General features: G+C 57.3%; 7 protein-coding genes across 7 annotated transcripts; all 7 read left to right on the forward strand.

Moving 5' to 3' along the window:
- Positions 1-1,616: 1,616 nt before the first annotated feature.
- LBRM_20_0820 (putative serine/threonine-protein phosphatase PP1) lies at positions 1,617-2,507 on the forward strand (the record flags this gene model as incomplete). Its single annotated transcript, XM_001564318.1, has 1 exon — positions 1,617-2,507. The coding sequence occupies one exon, from the start codon at positions 1,617-1,619 to the stop codon at positions 2,505-2,507; it is 891 nt and encodes a 296-aa protein (XP_001564368.1).
- A 1,716-nt stretch (positions 2,508-4,223) lies between these two features.
- Positions 4,224-4,892, forward strand: LBRM_20_0830 (putative 60S ribosomal protein L13a; the record flags this gene model as incomplete). Its single annotated transcript, XM_001564319.1, has 1 exon — positions 4,224-4,892. The coding sequence occupies one exon, from the start codon at positions 4,224-4,226 to the stop codon at positions 4,890-4,892; it is 669 nt and encodes a 222-aa protein (XP_001564369.1).
- Positions 4,893-5,888: 996 nt separating this feature from the next.
- Positions 5,889-7,529, forward strand: LBRM_20_0840 (conserved hypothetical protein; the record flags this gene model as incomplete). Its single annotated transcript, XM_001564320.1, has 1 exon — positions 5,889-7,529. One exon carries the CDS (start codon positions 5,889-5,891, stop codon positions 7,527-7,529), a length of 1,641 nt encoding a protein of 546 aa, XP_001564370.1.
- A 1,183-nt stretch (positions 7,530-8,712) lies between these two features.
- LBRM_20_0850 (conserved hypothetical protein) lies at positions 8,713-11,487 on the forward strand (the record flags this gene model as incomplete). Its single annotated transcript, XM_001564321.1, has 1 exon — positions 8,713-11,487. One exon carries the CDS (start codon positions 8,713-8,715, stop codon positions 11,485-11,487), a length of 2,775 nt encoding a protein of 924 aa, XP_001564371.1.
- Positions 11,488-12,634: 1,147 nt separating this feature from the next.
- On the forward strand, positions 12,635-13,114 carry LBRM_20_0860 (putative DNA-directed RNA polymerase subunit; the record flags this gene model as incomplete). Its single annotated transcript, XM_001564322.1, has 1 exon — positions 12,635-13,114. The coding sequence occupies one exon, from the start codon at positions 12,635-12,637 to the stop codon at positions 13,112-13,114; it is 480 nt and encodes a 159-aa protein (XP_001564372.1).
- Positions 13,115-18,101: 4,987 nt separating this feature from the next.
- On the forward strand, positions 18,102-18,974 carry LBRM_20_0870 (putative ubiquitin-conjugating enzyme e2; the record flags this gene model as incomplete). Its single annotated transcript, XM_001564323.1, has 1 exon — positions 18,102-18,974. One exon carries the CDS (start codon positions 18,102-18,104, stop codon positions 18,972-18,974), a length of 873 nt encoding a protein of 290 aa, XP_001564373.1.
- Positions 18,975-19,911: 937 nt separating this feature from the next.
- Positions 19,912-20,277, forward strand: LBRM_20_0880 (conserved hypothetical protein; the record flags this gene model as incomplete). Its single annotated transcript, XM_001564324.1, has 1 exon — positions 19,912-20,277. One exon carries the CDS (start codon positions 19,912-19,914, stop codon positions 20,275-20,277), a length of 366 nt encoding a protein of 121 aa, XP_001564374.1.
- Positions 20,278-21,490: the final 1,213 nt, after the last annotated feature.

Here is a 21,490-nt window from a genome sequence, read left to right on the forward strand (position 1 = left end):
CATGCCCACCACCAAAGAGGGTCGAACAAATCTAAGGCCAAGGCGTGTTGTTAACGCGCGCGCACTTTTGCAGTCACTGCTCATGCACGCGATCTGCATCTTAGCCTCACTTCCAACTGCCGAACAGAGTATAAGCAAGTAGCCAGGACGGTTAGCCGACCTCGAACTTCTCTCGCGGAAAGCAGTGCTGAGAGAAGACCAAGTGCAAGTCCCCTCCCAAGAGAAGGATAAGCAACAGTTACAGCCTGCTGAAGGTGAGTGGTAGGTGCTGTTTAGGTATGAGGAGATTCGGTCAAGAACTAGTGGAGGAGGGAGGTGGGACAGAGTATCGGACTGGTGTTGAAGTTCCGGTGCCGCGCTACGTGTCTTTTGCCTTTGCATCTTAGCAATGACGCAATGGACTCGAGCTAGAGGACCGCCTCACAGCATCGAGCTCTTTCCCTTCTGGTCTCTTCTTCTGCGTGGCGGCTCGTCAGCGTGTGTTGGATATACGCATCATGTGAAGCGCCGCAGAAGGGAATCGAAAGAGGGAGTCGTGAGCCACGCACAGGAGTACCCTAGGGCATGGTGTTACTTTGTGTCGCTGCCGCCCCCCTTCCTCCATGCTGCGCTTCCCTCAGGGCTTCCGCATGACTCGCTTCTCGGCAGTGCGGCTCACTCTGTGTGCGCCTATGTGCTCCCACTCACGCTCTCTTATTGCGACGACGCATTCATAAAGCACCCCTCCTCCTCCCCCTCTATTTGCCTTTACCGCAATGCCCATCAACACCTGCGCCTCCCCCCTCCCTCCCTCCTTGCCCCTGCCACGCACGCAACGTGTCATGCGTGAATAAGCCGTGTACATCTCTCTGGGGGAGCGTTCCCTCTTACGCACATCTGTCGACGTTCTCTTCATGCACCCATCCACGCACTAACGCCACGTTTGCGCGGTAGCGGAGTAGAGACACAGCAGCACCTCGACAAAGAGGAGAAGACACTCACGGAGAAGAAGCGCTCGTGTGCCTCTGTGCCTGTGCCTGTGCTTGTGCGTGTGTGCGCCGCAAGGCTCCTTACATTCTGCGTGCGTCCTCTCTCGCCCTCAGCCCTGCTTATCGGTCTTCCGCTCCCTCCCTCCCTCCCTCTGGTCTATACCTACACGCTCTACCCCCGTCTCACACACGTACGCGGTGTCTGCTCTGGCGATTGTGACGCGCGTTTCGTTGCCCTTTTTCTCTTTTTGTCGCTCTTCAGAGACTCTCATGCGCCACGGTACGGTATCGCAGGTGGGGGGTCGAAAGCGAAGTCGCTCTCGCTCGTTGGAGCAGTCCGCTGTGTCGTTGCTTCACGATGAGGAACCCCGGGACGTCGTCGCGTCCTCAGCGCATGCGAAGGGTAAACACCATCAGCAACAAAGCGCCGCCGCTACCAGCCCTGGCCTCTCTAGCCCTCACAGGAACAGCCACGGTAGCCGCAGCCCGAGCATAGCCTCGACGTCCTCCTCATCTTCTGGCACCAAGTACTCAGGTGACAAGAGCTCGAGTAATGCGCACAAAACGCCGGCAACTGCTGAGGCAGCAGCCACATCGACCGCGGTAGCGGCGGCGGCGGCGGCGACGTCTACTTCCCCCACGGCGGAGATGTCCCCTGAGGACGCCTCCATCTACACATTAGTGACGAGCATCCTGGCAGAGTGGCGCAGTGGCGTCACTCTACTGAAGGAGGATATCATTCGCTTAATCCTACGTCGTGTGCGTCCCATCCTCATGAGCCAGCCGATGCTCGTCCGCACCGAGGCGCCGATCAACGTCTGCGGCGACATACACGGCCAAATTACAGACCTCGTTGAAATCTTTAAGGCGGGTGGGCTGCCTCCCAACTCACGCTACCTCTTCCTCGGTGATTACGTGGATCGAGGCAAGTACGGGACGGAGGTGATCACGGTGTTGCTGGGGTTGAAGGTGCTGTACCCAAAGCGCATTTATGTTCTCCGTGGAAACCACGAGACGGACAGCATTTGCCGCATCTACGGCTTCTTTGACGAGGTGAAGCGCCGCTTCAGCGTGCGCCTCTTCAAGGAGTTCACCGATGTGTTTAACTGTCTTCCCGTGGCGGCGTTGATTGAGGAGATTGCGTTGTGCATGCACGGCGGTCTCAGTCCTGAGCTGCGGCATCTGCGTCAAATTGAACAGATCTACCGGCCGTTGGTGGTCCCCGATGAGGGACTTGCCTGCGATATTCTCTGGTCCGACCCGGAGGAGGGTTCATCTGGCTGGCAACCAAGTGAGCGCGGTGTTAGTTTTACCTTTGGTGAGGATGTAGTGAAACGCATGTGCGACAGCCTCGGTATCGATATTGTTCTCCGAGCCCATCAGGTAGTGGATGAAGGCTACTCATTCTTTGCCGGCAGGCGCCTCGTCACCATTTTTAGCGCGTCCAACTACTGTGGCGAGTTCACGAACAGCGGTGCCATGATGCTGATGGACGAAAACTGCATGTGCAGCTTCCAAATTTTTAAGCCTGAGTACTAAAAGTTGTTGCTGGCGCGCGCGCTTTTAGTCAGGCACGTTAAAGCAACGGCGGCAAGAGCAAGAGCAAAAGTAGCAGCAGCGGCTACGACGGAAACTGACCGTTGCTAATGTGGGCTCGTTCGCTTCTCTGACTCTGCGATTGCCATATCGGTGCGTGCTCTTTTTTCTCCAGTGGTGGCATTCTCCTATTCGGGCTCCACACAGCTGCACGTACACAATTCAGACGTTCAAAAGCCTACACGGGCACACACACACACATACACACATACATGCACACACCAAAGTGCGTCTTGTGCATGTGCTGTTCAGCTGTCCTCTTCGAGTTTGTGCATAATTCAGGAGCGACTGCGTCTTGTTGTGTCCCCCCTCCCTCCCTCCCCCGCTGTTGGGCTCTTTATCGCTGTGGTTTTTCGGAGTCTTTTGCAGCTTCTCCTCTTTGCCCATGTTGTGTGTGCCACGTGCGCTAGTGAGTCGATGAGCCTCTTGTTCGTGTTATATGGTGGGCCTTACAATGGCTTTACCAGCTTGCTCCTCTTGTTAATTGTTCGTCTCACTGTGTGTGTGCGTGTGTGCACCTGTTCCCTTGGTTTGGCGAGCAGAAGAGCTGATGCGATACGGCGCAGGTGACGCCTCTCTCTGCTCTCCTTTCTCTTTTCATCCCTCTCTCTCTGTTCGTTTGGCGTAGACTTATTGGCCATTGGAGCTTATGCGGCTCTCGTAGGAGGGCACACACGAACGAGCGAGGGAGAGGGTGAAGTAGAGAACAAATAGAAAATACGAGGATGGTGACTGTTCTGTCAGGGTGCGAAGTCGCTCTCCGCGCGTGTATGTATCTGTATGCATGTGTGTGTGTACGTGTGTGTGTGTGTGTGTGTGGTGCGTTCGGAATCGACTCGCTTGTAAAAAAGAAAGTTCAGTAACCGCATTGAATCGTGTTCAGTAAGAAAGCGCAGGCGGAGCATGCCAAAGGGCGTGCATGGGGAGAAGCTGCGCTACATTCCCTATCATTGCTACCTTTTTTCCTCACACTTTGTCAGTTGCGGGGTGGGGAGGGGGAGGCTCGTGTGGCTGAGTGAAGTGCATGTATAGTGGTGTCTGTGGTGAGAGAGAGAGAGAGAGAGAGGGGGGGGGGGGAGGAAGAAGGCAATCGTTCTTCTTCCTCAATCGTTGATGGCATTGTTGCGCTTTCCGATATCGCGCACATGTCTTCTCCTTGGCGTGTCGTCGCTCGAAGTATCACCGCGTCTGTGCAGGGGTTTCTGCCGCATTGCGTGTTGCGTGCTTCGATGCGACCATCCCGCACATGGTGAAAAGCACAGACGACGAGGAGGCAGCCCTTTGCTGCTGTTGACGCCTCTGTGAATGCCACCCCGCACTTAGGAACGACGATCGGAAGGACGAGGAAGTGAAATGGTGCCACACCACCTAGTCGAGGCCCCTCTCCGCTCTCCAGTATCCTCACCCGGCCATTTCGATCTCTGTTTTCTCGCAGTGCCTTACTTCTCTGCGTTCTGTTGATGTTTGCGCGTGATGCGTCGCACGGTACGGCTGTCCCTTCCTCTCTACCCATTCTCTCTCTCTCTCTGTGCCTGTCTCCGTACGTGTGCATGTGTGCTACTCGTCTCACCTCCATCTTGTTTTTGCATTTCCCCTTAACGCCAACACACGCACCTTCCTGCCTTTCTGCTTCGAACACCAGAAGTTGATTACACACCAATGGCCCTTCCTAGCCGCAAGAATGTGTCTCGCGTGCAGCGCAAGAAAGCCAAGAAGCATCGCCCCGAGATCATCGTGATCGACTTGAAGGATCATGTTCTCGGTCGTGCGGCGGCTGTGGTTGCCAAGCAGCTGCTACTGGGTAAGAAGATCACCGTAGTGCGCTGCGAGCAGCTCAACATTGCCGGTACGGAGATCCGCAACAAGATCAAGTACCTGCAGTACCTGCGCAAGCGGAAGCTGACAAACCCCACGAAGGGCCCCTTCCACCACCGTGCCCCGTCCGACGTGTTCGTCCGCGCCGTGCGCAGCATGCTGCCCCGCTACACGAAGCGCGGCATGAGGGCACTTAACTCGCTGGTGGCCTACGAGGGGGTGCCGGCTAATGTGGTGCGCACAGGTGGTCGTGTGGTGATCCCGCGCGCCCAGCGCCATGCGTGCTACCGCTCGGAGCGCCCGTACACAGTACTCGGCAACATGTGCAAGCATGTCGGTTGGAAGTACAGCGACGTCGTCGCCAAGCTCGAGCAGGCTCGCGTGGAGAAGGCGTCCCGCCACCACAAAAAGCAGGCAAAGCTCCGCGACGCGTGGAAGGCGGCCCGCAAGGAGGCGCTTGCTAAGATGCCCAAGCACAACGTGGCGGTGCTGAAGAGGTTTGGTTACGCGTAGGCAAACAACAAAGGACGTCACGCGCCGTGGTACTCACTGACACACCTCAGCACAACCGCCCGTTCGGTTCTTAGCAGACACAACGTTGGCGGAAGGGAGAGCGAGACGGAGACGTCCCGCGAGCTACTGACGCGTTAAAAGGTGAGCATCTAGGGAGAAAGGTAATGAGGGACGAGAGGAGGAGCTGATCAGCGGATATGTCGCCGCTAGCTACTCTGTTCATTCTTTCTCCTTGTGATCTCGTTGTTTTTCGGGGGTGGGTGAGTGGGTGGGATGGGCAACAGCTGGCCACGTCTCTCAGTGCACCTCCAGCGTGGACTGTTCTCCCTCTCCCTTTTTTCTCTTTCCCCCCTCTCTCTCTCTGTGTGTATGCGTGCTTGAGAGGCCATTGTGCACTCAACTTGCGACTTTCCTTCCTTTTCTCGCTTTGTTTCCTCCTTTCTCTCTCTTCGGCGTGCGGTCTCCCGCGCTTTCATTTTTATCAAACAGCAGAAAATACAAACGAGGAAGAGGGGCGACCACATCAGCGAAGAGCTCGACAGCTCGAAAAGGTCTGAGCGGCAGGCCAGCGAGGGGGAGAACGGAGAAATATAGCCCCGTGTGGTCGGAGCGGCTTCAGCAGTTTCTTCCTCCTCCATCGCCTGCTTTCGATTCGTCCCCCCCACACCGACGTCTGGTCTCCGTATACGTCTGTGCTACTGACTCCGTAGGGAGGGGGGGGGGCGGTGCCAACAGCAGCGTCAGCACCGGGTGTCTCTGTCACTACTCGCGGATGCCTTATGCAACTCACCATGCAGAGTCACACCTTTCTGCTGATTACATTTGCAGATTCCTTCAAGCTGCGCTCGGCGGAACTCTTCTGCAGCCATTCAGAACATGCTGTTCTGCACCACTGCCTGTTTATCATCTTGGTGTCGCTCGACTCTCTCTTCTTGTTTTTCTTTGAGGCCTCACCTTACCATCCTCTTCCACGGTTAGGTTGTGTAGGTTCGGAGAATGCCGAAGGAACCGCAGTTCTCTCGTCCCTACGCCTCGTCGTCGGCGCCGTACGCGAAGCCGTCAAGTTCGCTTGTGCCAGCTGCGTCTTCGTCTACAGGAGCCACTGCGGCCACGCGCGCGCTGACTGCGGGCACCGCTGCTGGTGGTGGTGGTGCTGCACCGACTGTCGGAGGTAATCGTCCAGCACGACTCACCGTTAACAACTTTACGGCTTTTCATGCGCGCGTCAAGAGGCTCCCACCGGATGCGAACGTGAAGGCAGCGCTGCACACGCAGCTCTACCAGTTCCCCGAGCGCGTCTGCTTCGGCTGCGTGAAGTGCCGCCGCGACAACGTCGAGTCGGACAGCGTTGCCATCGACTTGAAGAACCGTATCATGCTATGCACGGCCTGCTTTACCCGCATCATTCGCCCGCGCACGTACACGCCGAGCAGGGTGATACCCTTCCCATCACTACTGTCTTGGCTTAACTATAAGCCTTCTCATGTAATGAAGATGTCCGATGACGTGCTGGAGCGACCGGCGGAGGCGGTAGCGCCGTCAGGCGAGCGCATGGCGGCTCCAAAGCTGACGGGGGGCGACAGAGCAACCGACCTGGGCAAGCTGCCAGCCATCGCCATGAACATCGCGGCTGGTGGCCGCGGCCGCGGGAGTGATACGACTGGTGGACGACATGGAGGCCCAACGATAGACGAGGTACTCGCCCAGGGCAGCGACGACACCCCAACCGGCACCCACCCGTGCCTGCGCGTGTGGGGCGTGTGTCAGCACGGCGAGACGTGTCTCTTCCGCAATGCGCCTGCTGATTTGTGTCTGGCGTACTTGATGGGACTGTGTCGCGGACGCAATATGCCCATCAGTGGAACTCCAGCAGGCGATGGTAGGGGCAGCGGCCCCAACGCGAATCGGAGTAATAATAGGCACATCTACGGCGGCCAACACCATCACCATCCCAAACACAACCAGCGCAACAACCAGGGTGCGCGTAACACTCGCCGTAACCGCAACACACACCCGACGGTCTGTGGCCAAACGTGCCACCTTCTGCATCAGGAGGTGTACGACCTCCCTGACCTCTCTGACCCACCGCCGCGCGAGCGCTTCGAGGGCGACCTGGAGGACGAGAACGGCGCCTGGGCTGCGTGGGTGCGTCGGCGGCGTGACAGCCCCAACAGTGCGGAGTGGCAGGTGTGGCACAACGGCCCGCTGGAGCAGTTGTTTAGAACATACGTCCCGGCGCGGCGGCGTCCTGCTCCTCGCCAGCCGAAGAAGAGGTCGAAGGTGGCGCCAGAAGCAACGTCGGCCGTCGAGGCCAAGTCTGTCGAGGAAGGGAAGAGGAATGCAGAAGGGGAGGAGGGAGCTCAGACGGCCGATGAGGAGCTGACGACCCTGGTTGCTGACGAGGAGGATATCATGGACGGAGAGGAGAATGAAGAAGGAGAGGAAGAGGATGACGGCGACGATGATGCCAACGACGATGCCACCAGCGAAGGGGCAGTCCACAAAGAGGCCGAGGATGAGCCCACTCCAGTGCCAGCCCCTGCCTCAGCGACAAAGCTGAACCTGATGGACATCATGTCAGCTCTCAAGGGCATCAAGAGGGACACCCCAGAGAAAGCAGATGAGGCGGAGGAGTAGGCCCATCAGGGAAGGTTTTCCCTTCTCGTTGTTGTTACTGCTGACGCCGTCACGGGCGGCAGTGCTGTACGCTGTTCTTCTCCTTTCTTCGAAGGGTGGGCACGCATGCGTGTGCGTGCGCGCCCCCCTTTCCCCTCTTCTCTCTGAGCGCGTCTGTGCTTGCGAGTCTTTTGCGTCGTGGTAACGCCGAATACAACTTTTTTGTTCTCTCCACCCTACCCTCGGCGGTTCTCCCTTGGGCGCACGACACATGGACAAGGGAAGCAGCCAAAGTGTGCGCGAGTACGGACAGCCCTTGAAGGCGTACACAATGCTAGAGAGCAAAAAATACGCGGCCACTACGGAGCCACCAATGGTTTGTGTGTGTCGGTAAGGTGCACGTCTCTAATGGGTAGATGCGCTTTCTCTTGTCAGTGGCCGACCTACGCAGCACCGACTTTGGCGTTGTCGTTTTGGCTCTCTCGCTTTCTCGCACAATCTCTACAGCAGGCTGCAGCTTGCAGCGCAACAGCGTCAAGCCATGGCTGCAAGATGATCAGCAGCATACGCAGTGGCGAGGCTTGCTGCTCGACCGATATGGCTATGACCTGTTGTTGATAAATTGAAATGCGTTCTCTATTTCTCTCAAGCGAGACGAAGAGCGAGCCTAACGCGATCTGCTCTGTGGCACCATGTTGTTTCGCTCTTGCTCTCCTCCTCATCTCTTCCTTTCCACTTCCTGCTTGCTCGCCGCATTGCCTGCAGGTGACATCTCCTCGACCCTAGCCATAATTTCTCTCTTTCGGGCACGTGTGCGTGTGTTCGCTTGGATGATGATTCAGAGTGAACCTACGAAAAGGGGAAAAAGTACAAGAGGGGTGAGACAGGCGAGATGAGCCCTACAGGGTATTGTGCACATAAAGGCGCTCCTTTGCTGTTCACTCCCATGCGGGAATGGAGGAGACGAGCTGCTGCGTGCCGGCTGGTGTATTTAAGCGCAGACCCCATCACGGTCGCAATACGCCTGTATAGCACCACTTTTAGCTGGATTCCACACGACCGTGCTGGCGCTACTGATGCTGGCCATTTGCTCTTGCACTCGGCGCAAGCAGCTCGAAATCCTATTGGATGCGACCGGTTGCCGGTTACCACGGATGCCCCTGCCGCAGCGCTTCATCCTTCGCGACTGCTGCGCGCTCCTGTGATGCCGACACTTGTGCGCGTAGCCGATGTGTCTGAGTCGCGGCTTTTCTCTTCCGCTACCTCGCACGGATCTCCAGAAGACGCTGGCGACTCTGGCAGATGCGTCATCAGCGGTGCAGTTTCACCTGCCCTGGCGCGGGAGCTCTCACTCCTATCAAATGAGGACCTCGTCCAGCGCATACACCGTTTCAGCCGCTCAAACTTCGTTCCTTCGCAGCGACCGCTGCTCTACGCGCATCTTAAGGAGTTCATGAAGCCTAAGCGCTTGATGTATGCGTCTACGAAGACTGTCCAAGACCACCTTCAAGTTGCGAACGCAGCTGACATGCACGAGACATGCATCGAGCTCTACCACGCTGCCCGAGAGCACATGTCCGCCGCAGCGCTATCGCTACGGCCTCCTTGTGCTTCTCTAACTCACAGTTCTGTCACTGGGGTCGGGCAGCTGGATGCCAGCGTGCATGTCGGGCTATCGATGGCGAGTAACAGCGTCACTAACTTGGCCACCGATGGCGCCGTGCTTGTAAGCGCCTTCGTGGTGGATAGTGCGTACGCCACACAACGGACATCGGAACTCACACGACTTGCCTCTTACTGCGTCACGCAATTGCTGGCGCCGTTACATGCACAAGGGCATGGCGCCACCACCGGAGATACCAGCGCCGCAGCTGGGAAGGTTTTGCGGACGTTGGCGGTTCGCACACCGCGCGAGGTGGCAACAGAGCTGTCACTGGTTCGTTGCTTGTGGCGTGCGCTGTGCTTGGCGGAGTACTACAAGTGTGCTGAGGCCACCGGCACACGGGCGGTCAAAGGGAACACGGAGCAAGCACTCGCTGACGCTCTCACAATTTTGGACGCGTGCCGGCCGGTAGCTTCCATGCGGAGGGAGGCAGCCGTAGCGGTGCTGACTGCAGCTGCCACAGGGCACCCTTCTTGCTACGAGCACTCGGCCATTGCAACGACAACACCGACGCTATCACCGAGGCAGTCCTCGGAGTTGCTGGGAGTGGCTCTGAACTTCGTTCGCTACGCCTCCCTCGGCGACGATGGCGAGTTCGCCTTCTACCAGTTCTGCAAGGAGGAAAGGATTCTGTGGTCGCCACAACCGCTGTCGTGGAGTGCGCAGGGTGAGGCTAGCAATTCCACCTCATCCTTGTCCTCTGCAGCGGCGACTGGCGGCGCGAGCGCGTTTGCGTACAGTGAGGACGAAGTGCAGGTCTTCTACGCCGCACTCATTGATACGTGCGCTGCAGGGCGGCTTGTCTCGGAGGCACTACTTTATTTCACTGAGGCGAGGCGCCTACTTGGTTGCCCACCACTCGCGGACGGCGAGGACACTGGTGCAGAGGCAGTGCTGCGGCGTGGGGCAGGCGGTGGGAGCGGGTCTCAAATTGGCTTCGCGGCGGCGACCTTCACTGCTAAGAAGCCATCCGAGGCAGTCAATGCTGCGCCGGCGCCACTTGCCGCCTCTTTCCCAAGCAGTGATGTGGGCATTTCTCCCCTTCTCTCTTCACAGAGTCACCCCGTTACCATTTCTTCCGGTGCGTACCCTGACAATGCCAGCGCCAGGGCCATCACCGTTGGCTTTTCCCTGACAGAGCTTCTGCTTCACCGACTCCTCTCCATGTTGCAGACGGCGAAGGAAAACCACCACGTCGTGCGTCTCGCCAGAGCGCTTATTGCCGCAGGGGCCGTCTCTCAGGTGAAGGCGCACATATGGACGCCGCTTCTCATCTCCGCTGGCGCCGCGCGGGCGGCAGATGTGGTGCTCACGGTGTACAGCTACGTCTTGGAGCGCTTGACTAGCCCTGCATGCAGTGGTGGCAGTAGCGGTAGCGGCTGCACTACAGCGGAGCGGTATACACTGGAGTACCTCTTGCAAACCTCACTCAACGCGCTCTCCAAATGCCAGCTGCCACGCTACGAGCAGGATTATCTCCAGCCTGCGCGCGAGAGACAGGTGCTGCATTGCACAGACGAGTTTTACTACAGCTGCCTTCTGCAAGAGGCTCACAACTCCATGTGTCCGGCACAGCGGGCGGCCGAGGTGCTAGCGAGAATGGAGGAGACAAAGGTACCCATGACGGCGCCCATCGTATCACGACTGCTGAAGCTCTACCTGCGCGTGGAGGCGCCAGAGTTCATCACGGTATACCGCCACGCCGTCGATGACCTCGGCTTGCCATTGCGCTCCGTGTGGGCTGACCAACTCCTGCTGTGGGCCGACCGCCGCCGCTACTTTCTCTCTGCCGATGACCGGGCGTATGTTCTGCAGCAGTTGTTGTGCTCCAGGCGAGTGACAACGGTGACCGACCTTCAGCCACTGCTCGGTGGCTTCCGCACCCACTTTGCTCTTCTCTACTATGATCACACGCACGCTGCGCGTGAGCAGTTCCTCAGCGACGGATCAGTGCCTGGGGAACAGCCAACCGTGATGGACTCCCGCGCACATTTTCTGACTACACGGCCGATGAGCGTGCAGCGGGGAGTAATGGCGCGTTCAGGGACATCGTGGGTGTGCACTGGCGCGGGTGGCGAGGAGATGGCTGAGGATGAGGCCGAGCAACATGGGATCTTGCCTCGCATGCTGGGCGATGCGCCCCGCCGCACGTTGTACGCCAGCATCGCGGAGCTGTCGGAGACGGCGCTGCTATTTCCTTTTTCCCCCTCTGCCCGAAGCTCAGGCGACTCGGAGCGGCTGCACGACATGGCACTTCAGGTGTACTTGGCCGATGTCTTGGACGGACTGCAGCGCTCCTCCAACTGGGTAGTGTAGGGGCCAGTTAGGAGTGGAGTCGTGCTGCGCGCAAAGCACACGCACACACTCGTATCGCGTGCTCAAAGAGCTACGTCCATGCCCTGAGCGGACACGCAGCGACCGCAAAAATGACGTAAACTGTGCCTTTGCGCGTGTGCGGCGACACGCACACACACACACGCACGCTTGGTGCTCATCAAGGAAAGTGACGAGTGCTTACCCAGGCGAGTTGACTGCACGAGTCGAAGAGAGCAACGCCAGCACTGCTCTGTGACCAGTCTCTGGCAGATGTTGCACACCGTGGGTATGCTCTTTACTCGCCCCTTCTATTTTTCATGGCTCTGATGGCGGAGGGACACCTCGGTGCGCGGCATCCCCAGGGCGCCGCACTCTCACCTTGGGTGGAAGCCAGGCAGCCCCCCCTCCCCGTCCCCCTGCCAGTGCCGAGCCACCTCTGGTGGTGACTGGGCCAAGCGTCTACGCCGTGGGGAGGCTGGAGCGATGTATCGCTGCTGATGCTGGCAGACTGGTGGTGTTGGGCGCTGCGTGGGAGCGACCCGCGACAGTGAAGAGGGTTGTGCCACCTACCCGATGGGGGGATGGCGTCGCCATGGCTCAAGTGCACCCCACCCGGCCCTGGCTGCCCACTGGTGTGTGGTGCCTGAGCCGCCCCTGCGGTTGCACTGGGGGCGAGCTGCGGATCGTGTAGGTGGGGCTTGAGGCAGGGACGGTGCTGGGATGACTGGGTCGGCGCGCTGCTGTGGCGCGTGCCTGCGGCTGCCTTGCACGCCGCGATGGGCGTGTGGCGGACCGGGGGTGGCGTGGCGTTCGAGTCCTGCTCAATGGCATGGGAGGGACACGTTGTTATGAAAAGGAAAAACTTTCTTGGCGTCGGCCACCTCTCTTATTGAGGCCCCCTCGCCTTCCGACGACCTGTCGTGGCGATGATATGAATCTCTTCTGCGTACCACGCCTCAAATCTCTGTTGACCGTTCCTCTTTGCTCTGACGATCGTTTCTCTTTCTCTGAATGTTCCCGCTGACACAGCAGCAGTGGCTGTGAGGAGGTACAACCCCTGGTTTGAGCGGTGTCGAGCACCCTTATCCGCGCCTCCCTACACGCATTCATACTTATTTTTCACCCTGCGAACACGGGCGCCGCATCGATGTCGGATCACGGTGACGATGACGATGTCCTCAGCCTCAATCTGGGAGACGACCGTGATGAGGTGAACAGCAGCAGCGACATTCATCACAGCAGCGGCGATGAGGAGGATGATGAGGGAGGGGACCAACTGCCCGAGGACATTGCCACCAACGTCGTTTTGTCTGGTAACGCGCAGGCCGCAAAAGGTGCGCGGGCCCGCGGCATCAACGAACGCGTGACGAGTGCAGTCATGACCAAGTATGAGCGGGCACGCGTGCTGGGTACGCGCGCGCTGCAGATTAGCATGAACGCTCCAGTCGCTGTGGCACTAGAGGGCGAAACCGATCCACTGACGATTGCCATCAAGGAGTTGCGTGAGCGTCGCACGCCGCTTATTATTCGTCGCGTGCTGCCTGACAACACGTACGAGGACTGGAGCGTCAGCGAGCTGCTTGTGGACTTTGATCGCCCGGCGGATGAGCGCTACACCAACATCTAAAGTGGGTGGTGCGTATGTGCGTATGTGTGTGTTGCTGTTTTTATCTCTGTGCGTGGGTGTACGAGTCGGCTTGTGCGTCTAGTGGAGGCTTTGGTGACTGTATTGTCCCCTCTTGACTGTGTATGCGTTTTCTTGGTACGAATCTCCTTACCAAAGGGAATGCCCTGTGTGTCGGCGCAGTGTGTATTTGCGCGTTCAGCAGTGCACCCATGCCTTGGCTGCGCCAGTCGCGACTGGGTCGATGCGGTGCTGATGGGGGCGATAGAAAAACACCAGCAATATGTCGCTAAAGCAGCACTTAATGGGAAAAAAATGAGGAAAGTCACCCCCCCCCACACACATCGCTACATACGAAACAAAGGGAAAAGTTACCGAGCAAAATCACTTCGGGGACGGGTGAGGGGAGATGAGAGCGGGCGGCTTGTTGTCACACTAAATTGACTTTCTCTCGCCATCTGTTGTTTACGGGGGAGTCAATCTTCACAGTGGTTAACACCCGGCATCGCGGTGCCTTGACACTGCTCGAGCTGCCGTCTCCGCTTTCAGCCTCTTCCGTGTGTTCTTTGCAGCTCATGCTGGGGCTACTGGCGTCGTTTGCCAGGCTGCAGGACAAGAACAAGCAGCAGTTGCGGTGGCATCACTCAATTTTCAGGTTTAAACGGCGATGCATAGCGTATTTTCTACGTTGTGCTACACCTCGCGAATGCAGTGAAACTTCTACATGGAGAGGGGGGGGGGGGGAGGCACTTAGTACTGTGTGCTACTGGGCAGCCGCATCAATGCGTGCGGAAACTACTTTACCTCTTAATTGTCCCTTTTTCCTTCTCTACTCTGTTGGACTTTATTCTGTTCCTTATCGAGTAAACGCGCAAAGCACTTGTAGCCACACACTCGCCGATCGACCCGCCCACGCACGACGCAGCGCAGCAGGACACGTCAACCAATGGGTGGCAAGGGGTGCTTAGCTTTGGCCCCGTTTGTCGGCTTGTGCCTGCGTACTTGACGTCGTACATATCGCATAAAACAGCCGAACAGGAGAGGCAGCACAACGTGTACGACTCTTCGTCTCTGCGCTGCGAAGGAAGAGGATGGTCGAGCTGGTGGTGGTGGCGAGCGAATCATGAAGCGACCAAAGAACGAAAAAGACTGAGGTGAGTGATGAGAGAGAGAGAGTGAGTAGTGTCTGGGGAGGGTTGCTTTCCAATGGCAAAGAACCCTCCCCCCACTCTGCACTGTGGTGCTATGTGTGACGTACTGGAGCCACAGCATAGTTTATGTTCTTGTCCACCTCTTGGTCCCCCTCCCTCTCTCTTGCTGAACTCAACAGGCATGCGTGCGTTCTACACGACGCCAGTGATAGCCCTCCTTCCACGTATCTGCCGTCTTCAAAGAGTCTCGTATCAGCGTCATTCAGCACTCCTATTCCGCCAAGGTTTTCCAAGTGATGTTCGTAGGCTAAGCATTCGACTGCTTAGCCAAGGCGCTTACTCTTCCTCCTCATCTCTCGACTCATATATAGCACGGCAGCGCTCTGATGGGTCGTGGCGGACAGCGCGGTGTTGACTTCTGTGCCTCCTTTCTTCTTTCTACGCTGACTGTGTGACGACAATGCAGCTGCTTGCATCCTCGATGGGGATGCGCTCGTCACGGCGCCGGTAGAAAAAATCTGAACCTAGACGCACTGTTGTAATGACGACTCTGCAGAGCAGGATGGCAACATATCGTCTGCAGTATCGACCTCGCCGGCTATTTCTCATGAGCTGCCGAGTGTGTGGGTGAGGGTTTCAGCGTGTCAACGCAATTTATGTTCTTTTGCGCGCACTGCACCCTCTTTGTGTAGTGAGGACGAGTCGGGGGTGGGAAGGGAGAAACACTGGCTCCCGCGCCAACGGTTCGATAGGGGGGGGGGGATGATCGACGCATGACGGACTTGGAAACCGCCTCAACGGTGCACTGGAGAGGGGGCAGAGCGCGGCACGCCGTCTTCACTGGTGCGTACGTCTTTTCTCTCCCTGAGTGCGATGCGACCGTCAACAGCATCACCAACCTCTCTGTGGTCCTCTGTTGCTGCAACGCTGTCCCTGCCGCACGTAACCATGTCTTCCGAGACCTTGGAGAATGTGGCGGCAGCAGCCCCACCGACGAGTTGGAAAAACGTGATCCGCACTGTTCTCCTCTGAGTGTTTTCGATCCTCTTTGGAGGTCGCAGCTACCACAGAGTGCAATTCCTCGCTCGTCGCAGAGTCGTCTTGCGCTTCCTGCTCGTCTCTCTATTCCCGAGACTTGAGCTCGACAGCTTACGCAAAGTCAAGTGACTGCCTCTCTCCGACTGCATTCAGGAGCGACTCTTGTGCTTGCTATGTCTTGCACGGGTGACAGACACGCCGGCGTCGCAGACTGCACATGTCGCATCTGTTGAGGAACATCAAGCTCCTGGAGGCGAGGGCGACGGTATCGCTCTGCATGGTGGGTGCCTGATTTCCACCATTTCTGTACCACCCACCACCCGTGCAGTAACAAGCAGCAGCACCCTTTTCTTCAGTGAACAAGATGAAATTGGAGGTGCGTTCCGCCGCCGCACTGTCGGTGAGGCTGTGTGGACGCTGCAGTGCGAGGGCACGCACGGGCAACTCTACCAGTACATTGCCATCTCGCTCTCCCTCTCTGCTTCGCCATGCACACGCCCCCCTCTGTGTGATCTCAGCGTTATTCTTGACAACTGCGCAGACTCAAGAGAATATGAGACGAACTTACCGAGTCGGCGACGTCGTCGTCATCGTTCCCCTCCCCTGTGATGCCTCCTTTTGCAATCGCTGGGGAATGGTGGATGGACGCTGGAAGTCCGCATCGCATGGCTACCAAAGCTCATCTCATCTGCTGGTGGCCATGGATCCTGGCCAACAGACGCCTTCGTAGTGGCCTGGTGAGCGTGTCGCGCAGGTGTGAATAGGGGCAAGCAATATTGGCGAAGCAACGGGTAAGGGATGGCAATCATGTTGTCGTCCCCTTGCTCGGTCCCTCGTGCTGGTGTTTTTTGCAACCCCCTGGTGTGCTATCCATTGCCTCGAGGTGTACCAGCGTTGCAGCATGACAACCACACCACCTCGTAGGTAAATATGGCAACAGCAGCGGCACAGATGATGGACTTGCTGTCTTCTAGAGAAAAAGCGCACAAACAAAGTCAGCAGCGCTGAGAAGGACCAGGCGCTGGGCGTGCCAACAGTGCGCGACGGCAACTTGTTGTTTGTCTTACACGTGCCATGTCTGCACGACAAGAAATTCTGGCAAGATCAGAGGCCTCGTCGTGCGTTCACCGCGACTTAGGCAGGGGTATCCGGACCTCATGAGGGCTTCTTTTATCCTTGCTCCCTTACTGAGAAGCGCACGTCTGGCCCGTCCTGCAGAGGTAGTCTGCTGTTGTAATGGAGCGGAATCCGGCACCTTACCTTCTCTTTATCCTACCATTTCATTCCTTTCGTCTATCATCAAGACGCTGCGTCCGCTCCCCCCGCCCTGTTGCTCTGCACCACTGCCGCACGACTTTGCGGTTGCCAGCGCATCGCAAATACTCGCGGCTCTTCTGCGCTTCTTTTTGTGCAAAAAAACAAACTAAACAAGCGGGAAGCCGCGAGATGGAGGGACGGGGAAACGACGTGGACATTCATCCCCACCGCAGTAAGAAAAGTCGCATCCACGACGACAGAAGGTAAACATCCATGCTCAACATCCGACAGATGTTTTGGGACATCGATAGCCAAATCATAGCTAAAATGTCCTACCAAGCCATACACAATAGCTGAGCGGCGCGGGTTATTGCACTCGCTACATCTCACAAATACACAAGAATTCCTCTGCCCTCCTTCTTCCACGCACCCCTGGCACACACACGCACATACAGTCTAGCAGGCGCGACTTACTGCTTCATCATTATATATTTTACAGTGACCATTAGCCGCAACCGGAGAAGGCGGGACGGTGATGCGATTCTTTACTCGCCCCTTCTGTTTTTCATGGCTCTGATGGCGGAGGGACACCTCGGTGCGCGGCATCCCCAGGGCGCCGCACTCTCACCTTGGGTGGAAGCCAGGCAGCCCCCCCCTCCCCGTCCCCCTGCCAGTGCCAGTGCCACCTCTGGTGGTGACTGGGCCAAGCGTCTACGCCGTGGGGAGGCTGGAGCGATGTATCGCTGCTGATGCTGGCAGACTGGTGGTGTTGGGCGTTGCGTGGGAGCGACCCGCGACAGTGAAAAGGGTTGTGCCACCTACCCGATGGGGAGATGGCGTCGCCATGACTCAAGTGCACCCCACCCGGCCCTGGCTGCCCACTGGTGTGTGGTGCCTGAGCCGCCCCTGCGGTTGCACCGGGGGGCGAGCTGCGGATCGTGTAGGTGGGGCTTGAGGCAGGGACGGTGCTGGGATGACTGGGTCGGCGCGCTGCTGTGGCGCGTGCCTGCGGCTGCCTTGCACGCCGCGATGGGCGTGTGGCGGACCGGGGGTGGCGTGGCGTTCGAGTCCTGCTCAATGGCAGAGAAGAAGCCGATCGAGAGAAAAATCATGTTTTTTTTTTTCGTTGGGTATTTGTGTCACTCCGCTTCTATAACCTTCACTAACGCCATCCACTTGGGCTGTTAATGTGTCTGCGTGCGCTGTCGAGTGCGCTGGTGGGTCCCTGTCTTGTGTTGTTTCCTGGGCATATTTCATTCGGACGGAAGTGTGTGCGCTGTATCTCATTCGCCTGTCCACCGCCATGTGCATCCTGTTTTCCTCCTCCCTCTCCTTGGCACTAAGCGTGGTAAACCAACCGTGCGTGGGGGAGATGGCGCACGTGAGTCTGGCGCACGTTCTGTTCACACATTCCAGCCTCTTTCTCTCCTCTTCCTACTCTTCTCAGGGTGCGGTCGTTGTGTGCCAGCCTATTTTCGACCAACCTCCCAAACCAGACCTTCCCCATAGTTCGCCCTACCACCTGTCCTCCTATTTGTCTATTAATGACGGCTCCCACCGCACAATGCCTGAAAAGGCTACAAATTGAGTTGCGGAAGCTCAACGCGGAAGGGGAGCTGCCGTTTCGGGTGGGTGCCGATCCACAGAACATGCTGCGTTGCTACTTCGTCGTGGATGGACCTGCCGACACACCATACGAGGGTGGCCGCTACGTGGGGCTCATTGAGATCCCGTCTGACTACCCGTTCAAGCCACCGAGTGTGCAAATGTGCACCCCGAGCGGGCGGCTCAAGACGGGCATGCAGATTTGCCTGTCCAACAGCTCCTATCACCCCGAGAACTGGTCCCCGATGTGGGGGCTCCGCACCATCCTCATCGCACTCGTGTCTTTCTTCGCTTCAGAGGAGCCGACGACAGGCTCGATGAGCGCCACCGCTGAGGAGCGACGCAAGTATGCGGCGAGCAGCAGAAAGTACAACGTGAAGCGCCTCCATGCGGTGTACAAGCGCGTGTTGCCCGACGCCTTTGCAGCGGACGCAGCCTTCATCGAGGATGATGACATCTCTCCACAGGGTGAAGACAGTAGCAGCAACAGCAGCGGTAGTGAGGAGGAGGCTACTGAAACTGAAGAAGCGCCGGCAGGCGCGAAATCTGAAGCCGCTGCACAGGAGCGTACGACTTCTCGCGAGACAGCTCCCGTTCCGACTAAGAAAACCCCTGGTAACGGAAAAGGTGAAGCTACAGACACTGTGGTGGCAACCGCCTGTGCCGCTGCCCAGAAGCCCCGTCGTCATCATCAGGACAAGAACACTTCTGGCGCCGTAGCCCAACGAGGCGGTCAGCTGCAGTGGCGCCGATACGCTTCCCTCATTGTTTTGTTTGCTATTGGGCTGGGTCTCCTGCGACAACTGCTGTGAGCGGGTGCAGTGAGCATAGCTCCCTAGGCAGTGCACCTCCCTGCTCTAAAAAACTACGAAGACAAATAACCCGGCTTCGCTCTCTGTGTGGTGATGCCGCACCGTGTCTCGGGTGCTGTCGTGATCTTCAAGGGTGAGGAGGGAGGAGGTGAAGGGCAGGAAGGAGAGAGGTGGATTATCCTCTATTGATTCGACTTCACTGCCCCCTTTTCCACTTTTGCGAGGTTTTGTTCGTACAGTCGCACGGACGTGGCGCGACGATGTTACCTGGACAGAACGAAACAATGAGAGAAAGCGAGAGAGAGAGAGAGCAGCGTTTTCAGTGCTCTGCCGCCTCTCTTGTCCGAGCAGCCCCTTCTGCAGGCGTTAGTTGTGGGTGTGTGCGGGTGTGTGAAGATTATCGCGATAGCACCGCGGTGCTTCTGTTTGCCTTTCTTTTCCACGGGGCCTCTTCTGCTGCTAACGCAGCGCCTTGCTTGTTTGCCTGTGCTCACGCCTCTTTCTATTATTTGCTACCTCGGTGAAGGCAATAAATCAGGATGACGAAACATTCACCATCTCACCCCTTCTTCTCTCACCAGCCACTCCTGGAGGAATGACAGGCGGATGCTCGCTCCAGCCCGCGCCACGCCATGCGCCGTGGTACTCCTTCTGGCCCTGCTGCACCCCTCCATGTGCCTTTTGCGGATAAAAAACAAGAGCAAGCTGTTCCTCCGCTCTTTTCCCTGTCTGCGCCCTTCTCGTGCAGTGTTCACCTCCGTATCCCCTGCGTGGTTCTCTCTCTTTCTCTTGGTGTCTCTCACGTGATGTTGTTGCTCATACCGATGCAGTTCGCATACACGTCGTCAGTGCTGGCGTGTGGGTCCGTCCGTCTCCCTTTCTTGCTTCGCTCTCCGCACCTTCTCTAACGACCGAGAAACAACAGCAACAGCATAAGATGATGCGTCGCGTCTGCAGCAACACCGTTCGCCGCAACGGTGGCTCCATGGCCAAGCTGGTCGAGTCGAAGGCGGTGGTGCAGCCTTCCCTCGTGGAGTCTCGCCGCCACTTGGAGCCGATGAGCGTGTGGTACCTCGCCTCGTGGACGTGCGTGTGGTGGTACTCGTTCTTCTTCTGGCTGCCTGTGCTGTGGGCCGACATGATCGTTCCGTCCTTTGTGTACAACAAGCTGCCGGTCATCCACTTTATCCAGGAGAAGCGTGCCGAGCAGAAGCTGCGCCGTGTGCTTGACGAGACGTACACGCAGTGGAGCACGGAACTGGAGTGCTCGCACATCGCCGAAGCCATCTGTCGCACCTTCTAAAGCGGTACGTAGAGGTATAAGGCAGGTAGGCAAGGAGGGGGAGGGCAAGAGGCAACCCCGCAGTCGTTGGCTTTGCCCGCTCCTGTTTCCACTATCATCCCGAGCGTTGCTGCAGATATGGTTGAGGAACGGGGCAAAGGGAGCCCCGGGTGACGTGCGTGCGCGAAATAAGAAATGGGTGTCCTGCAGCGGTGGGTACAGCGACCGAGACGATCGTAGGCGCTACCGAGACAAACAGGCGATGCTGCAGAGCAAGAGGCAGAGCGAAAGAGGGAGTGAGGCCTCTTGCGTGTCTGCGTCTCTCTTTCTCAGTTGCCACCACGCACATGTGCCTCTCCCCCATCACCATCGTCTGGGCTCCATCCGCCTCCCTTTTTGTTGTCGGCGCTGTGTTCGCCCGTTGCGCGGCTGTTCTCCCCCCCTCTCTAAGTCTTCGTCACCTTCTTTGTTGTTGTTTTCTTGAAGCGTTTTTCTGTGCCCTCTTCCCCCCCCCCCCCCCCTTTTAGTCTTGTTGTACGAGTGAGAGGCTCCACATCCACAGGCAGTGCAAAGAGTCGACATCCGCGTAATGAATCACCAGGCAGGGAGACGTGAGACTGACACGATCCACACACGCCACGACACAGAGTAGCTGCTCTTGGCGCGCGTGGCGGTAATACAGCCCCACTCCTGCATGCACTTGTGTACAGGGGAGGCTATGGCTTAAGAGGCAGATGCTAAGAGCAACTTCTTCACTTGGTCCTTCTACGCACATGTGACCTTCCTCTTCTTCATGGCGCTAACGTGGTTTCCGTTTGCCCGCTAAGGGGGTTAGTTTGCTGGCCGGCGTGCAAACCCCCGGTGTGGGAATGGTTCCACCGGGAAACAAACTCCCGGGAGGGAGGGCTACACTTTCGGGGGGGTGGGTGGAATAAAAAAGAAATAAATACCTTAACCCCCTTTATCATAAAACCAATTAAAAAATAAACCCAATCCCCCCATTTTTTCCCAAAAAAAAAAAAAAAAATTAAAAACACTTTTTTTCACAAATCTCTATCCCCCAACAATCAAATAATATATAAGCACCTATGAAATTTTCCCCTCACTTCCATGTCTCGTTCATAAAAAGAAATTGAAAAAAACAATCAAATGAGACAAAGATCTCGTCGAAAAAAAATATGTAAGAAAAAATTAGATAAAAGTGAAAAAAAAAAAAATTTAAAGAAAAATAAAA

This window comes from Leishmania braziliensis (assembly GCF_000002845.2).
Source record: "Leishmania braziliensis MHOM/BR/75/M2904 contig, possible fusion of chromosomes 20 and 34".
Taxonomy (NCBI): domain Eukaryota; phylum Euglenozoa; class Kinetoplastea; order Trypanosomatida; family Trypanosomatidae; genus Leishmania; species Leishmania braziliensis.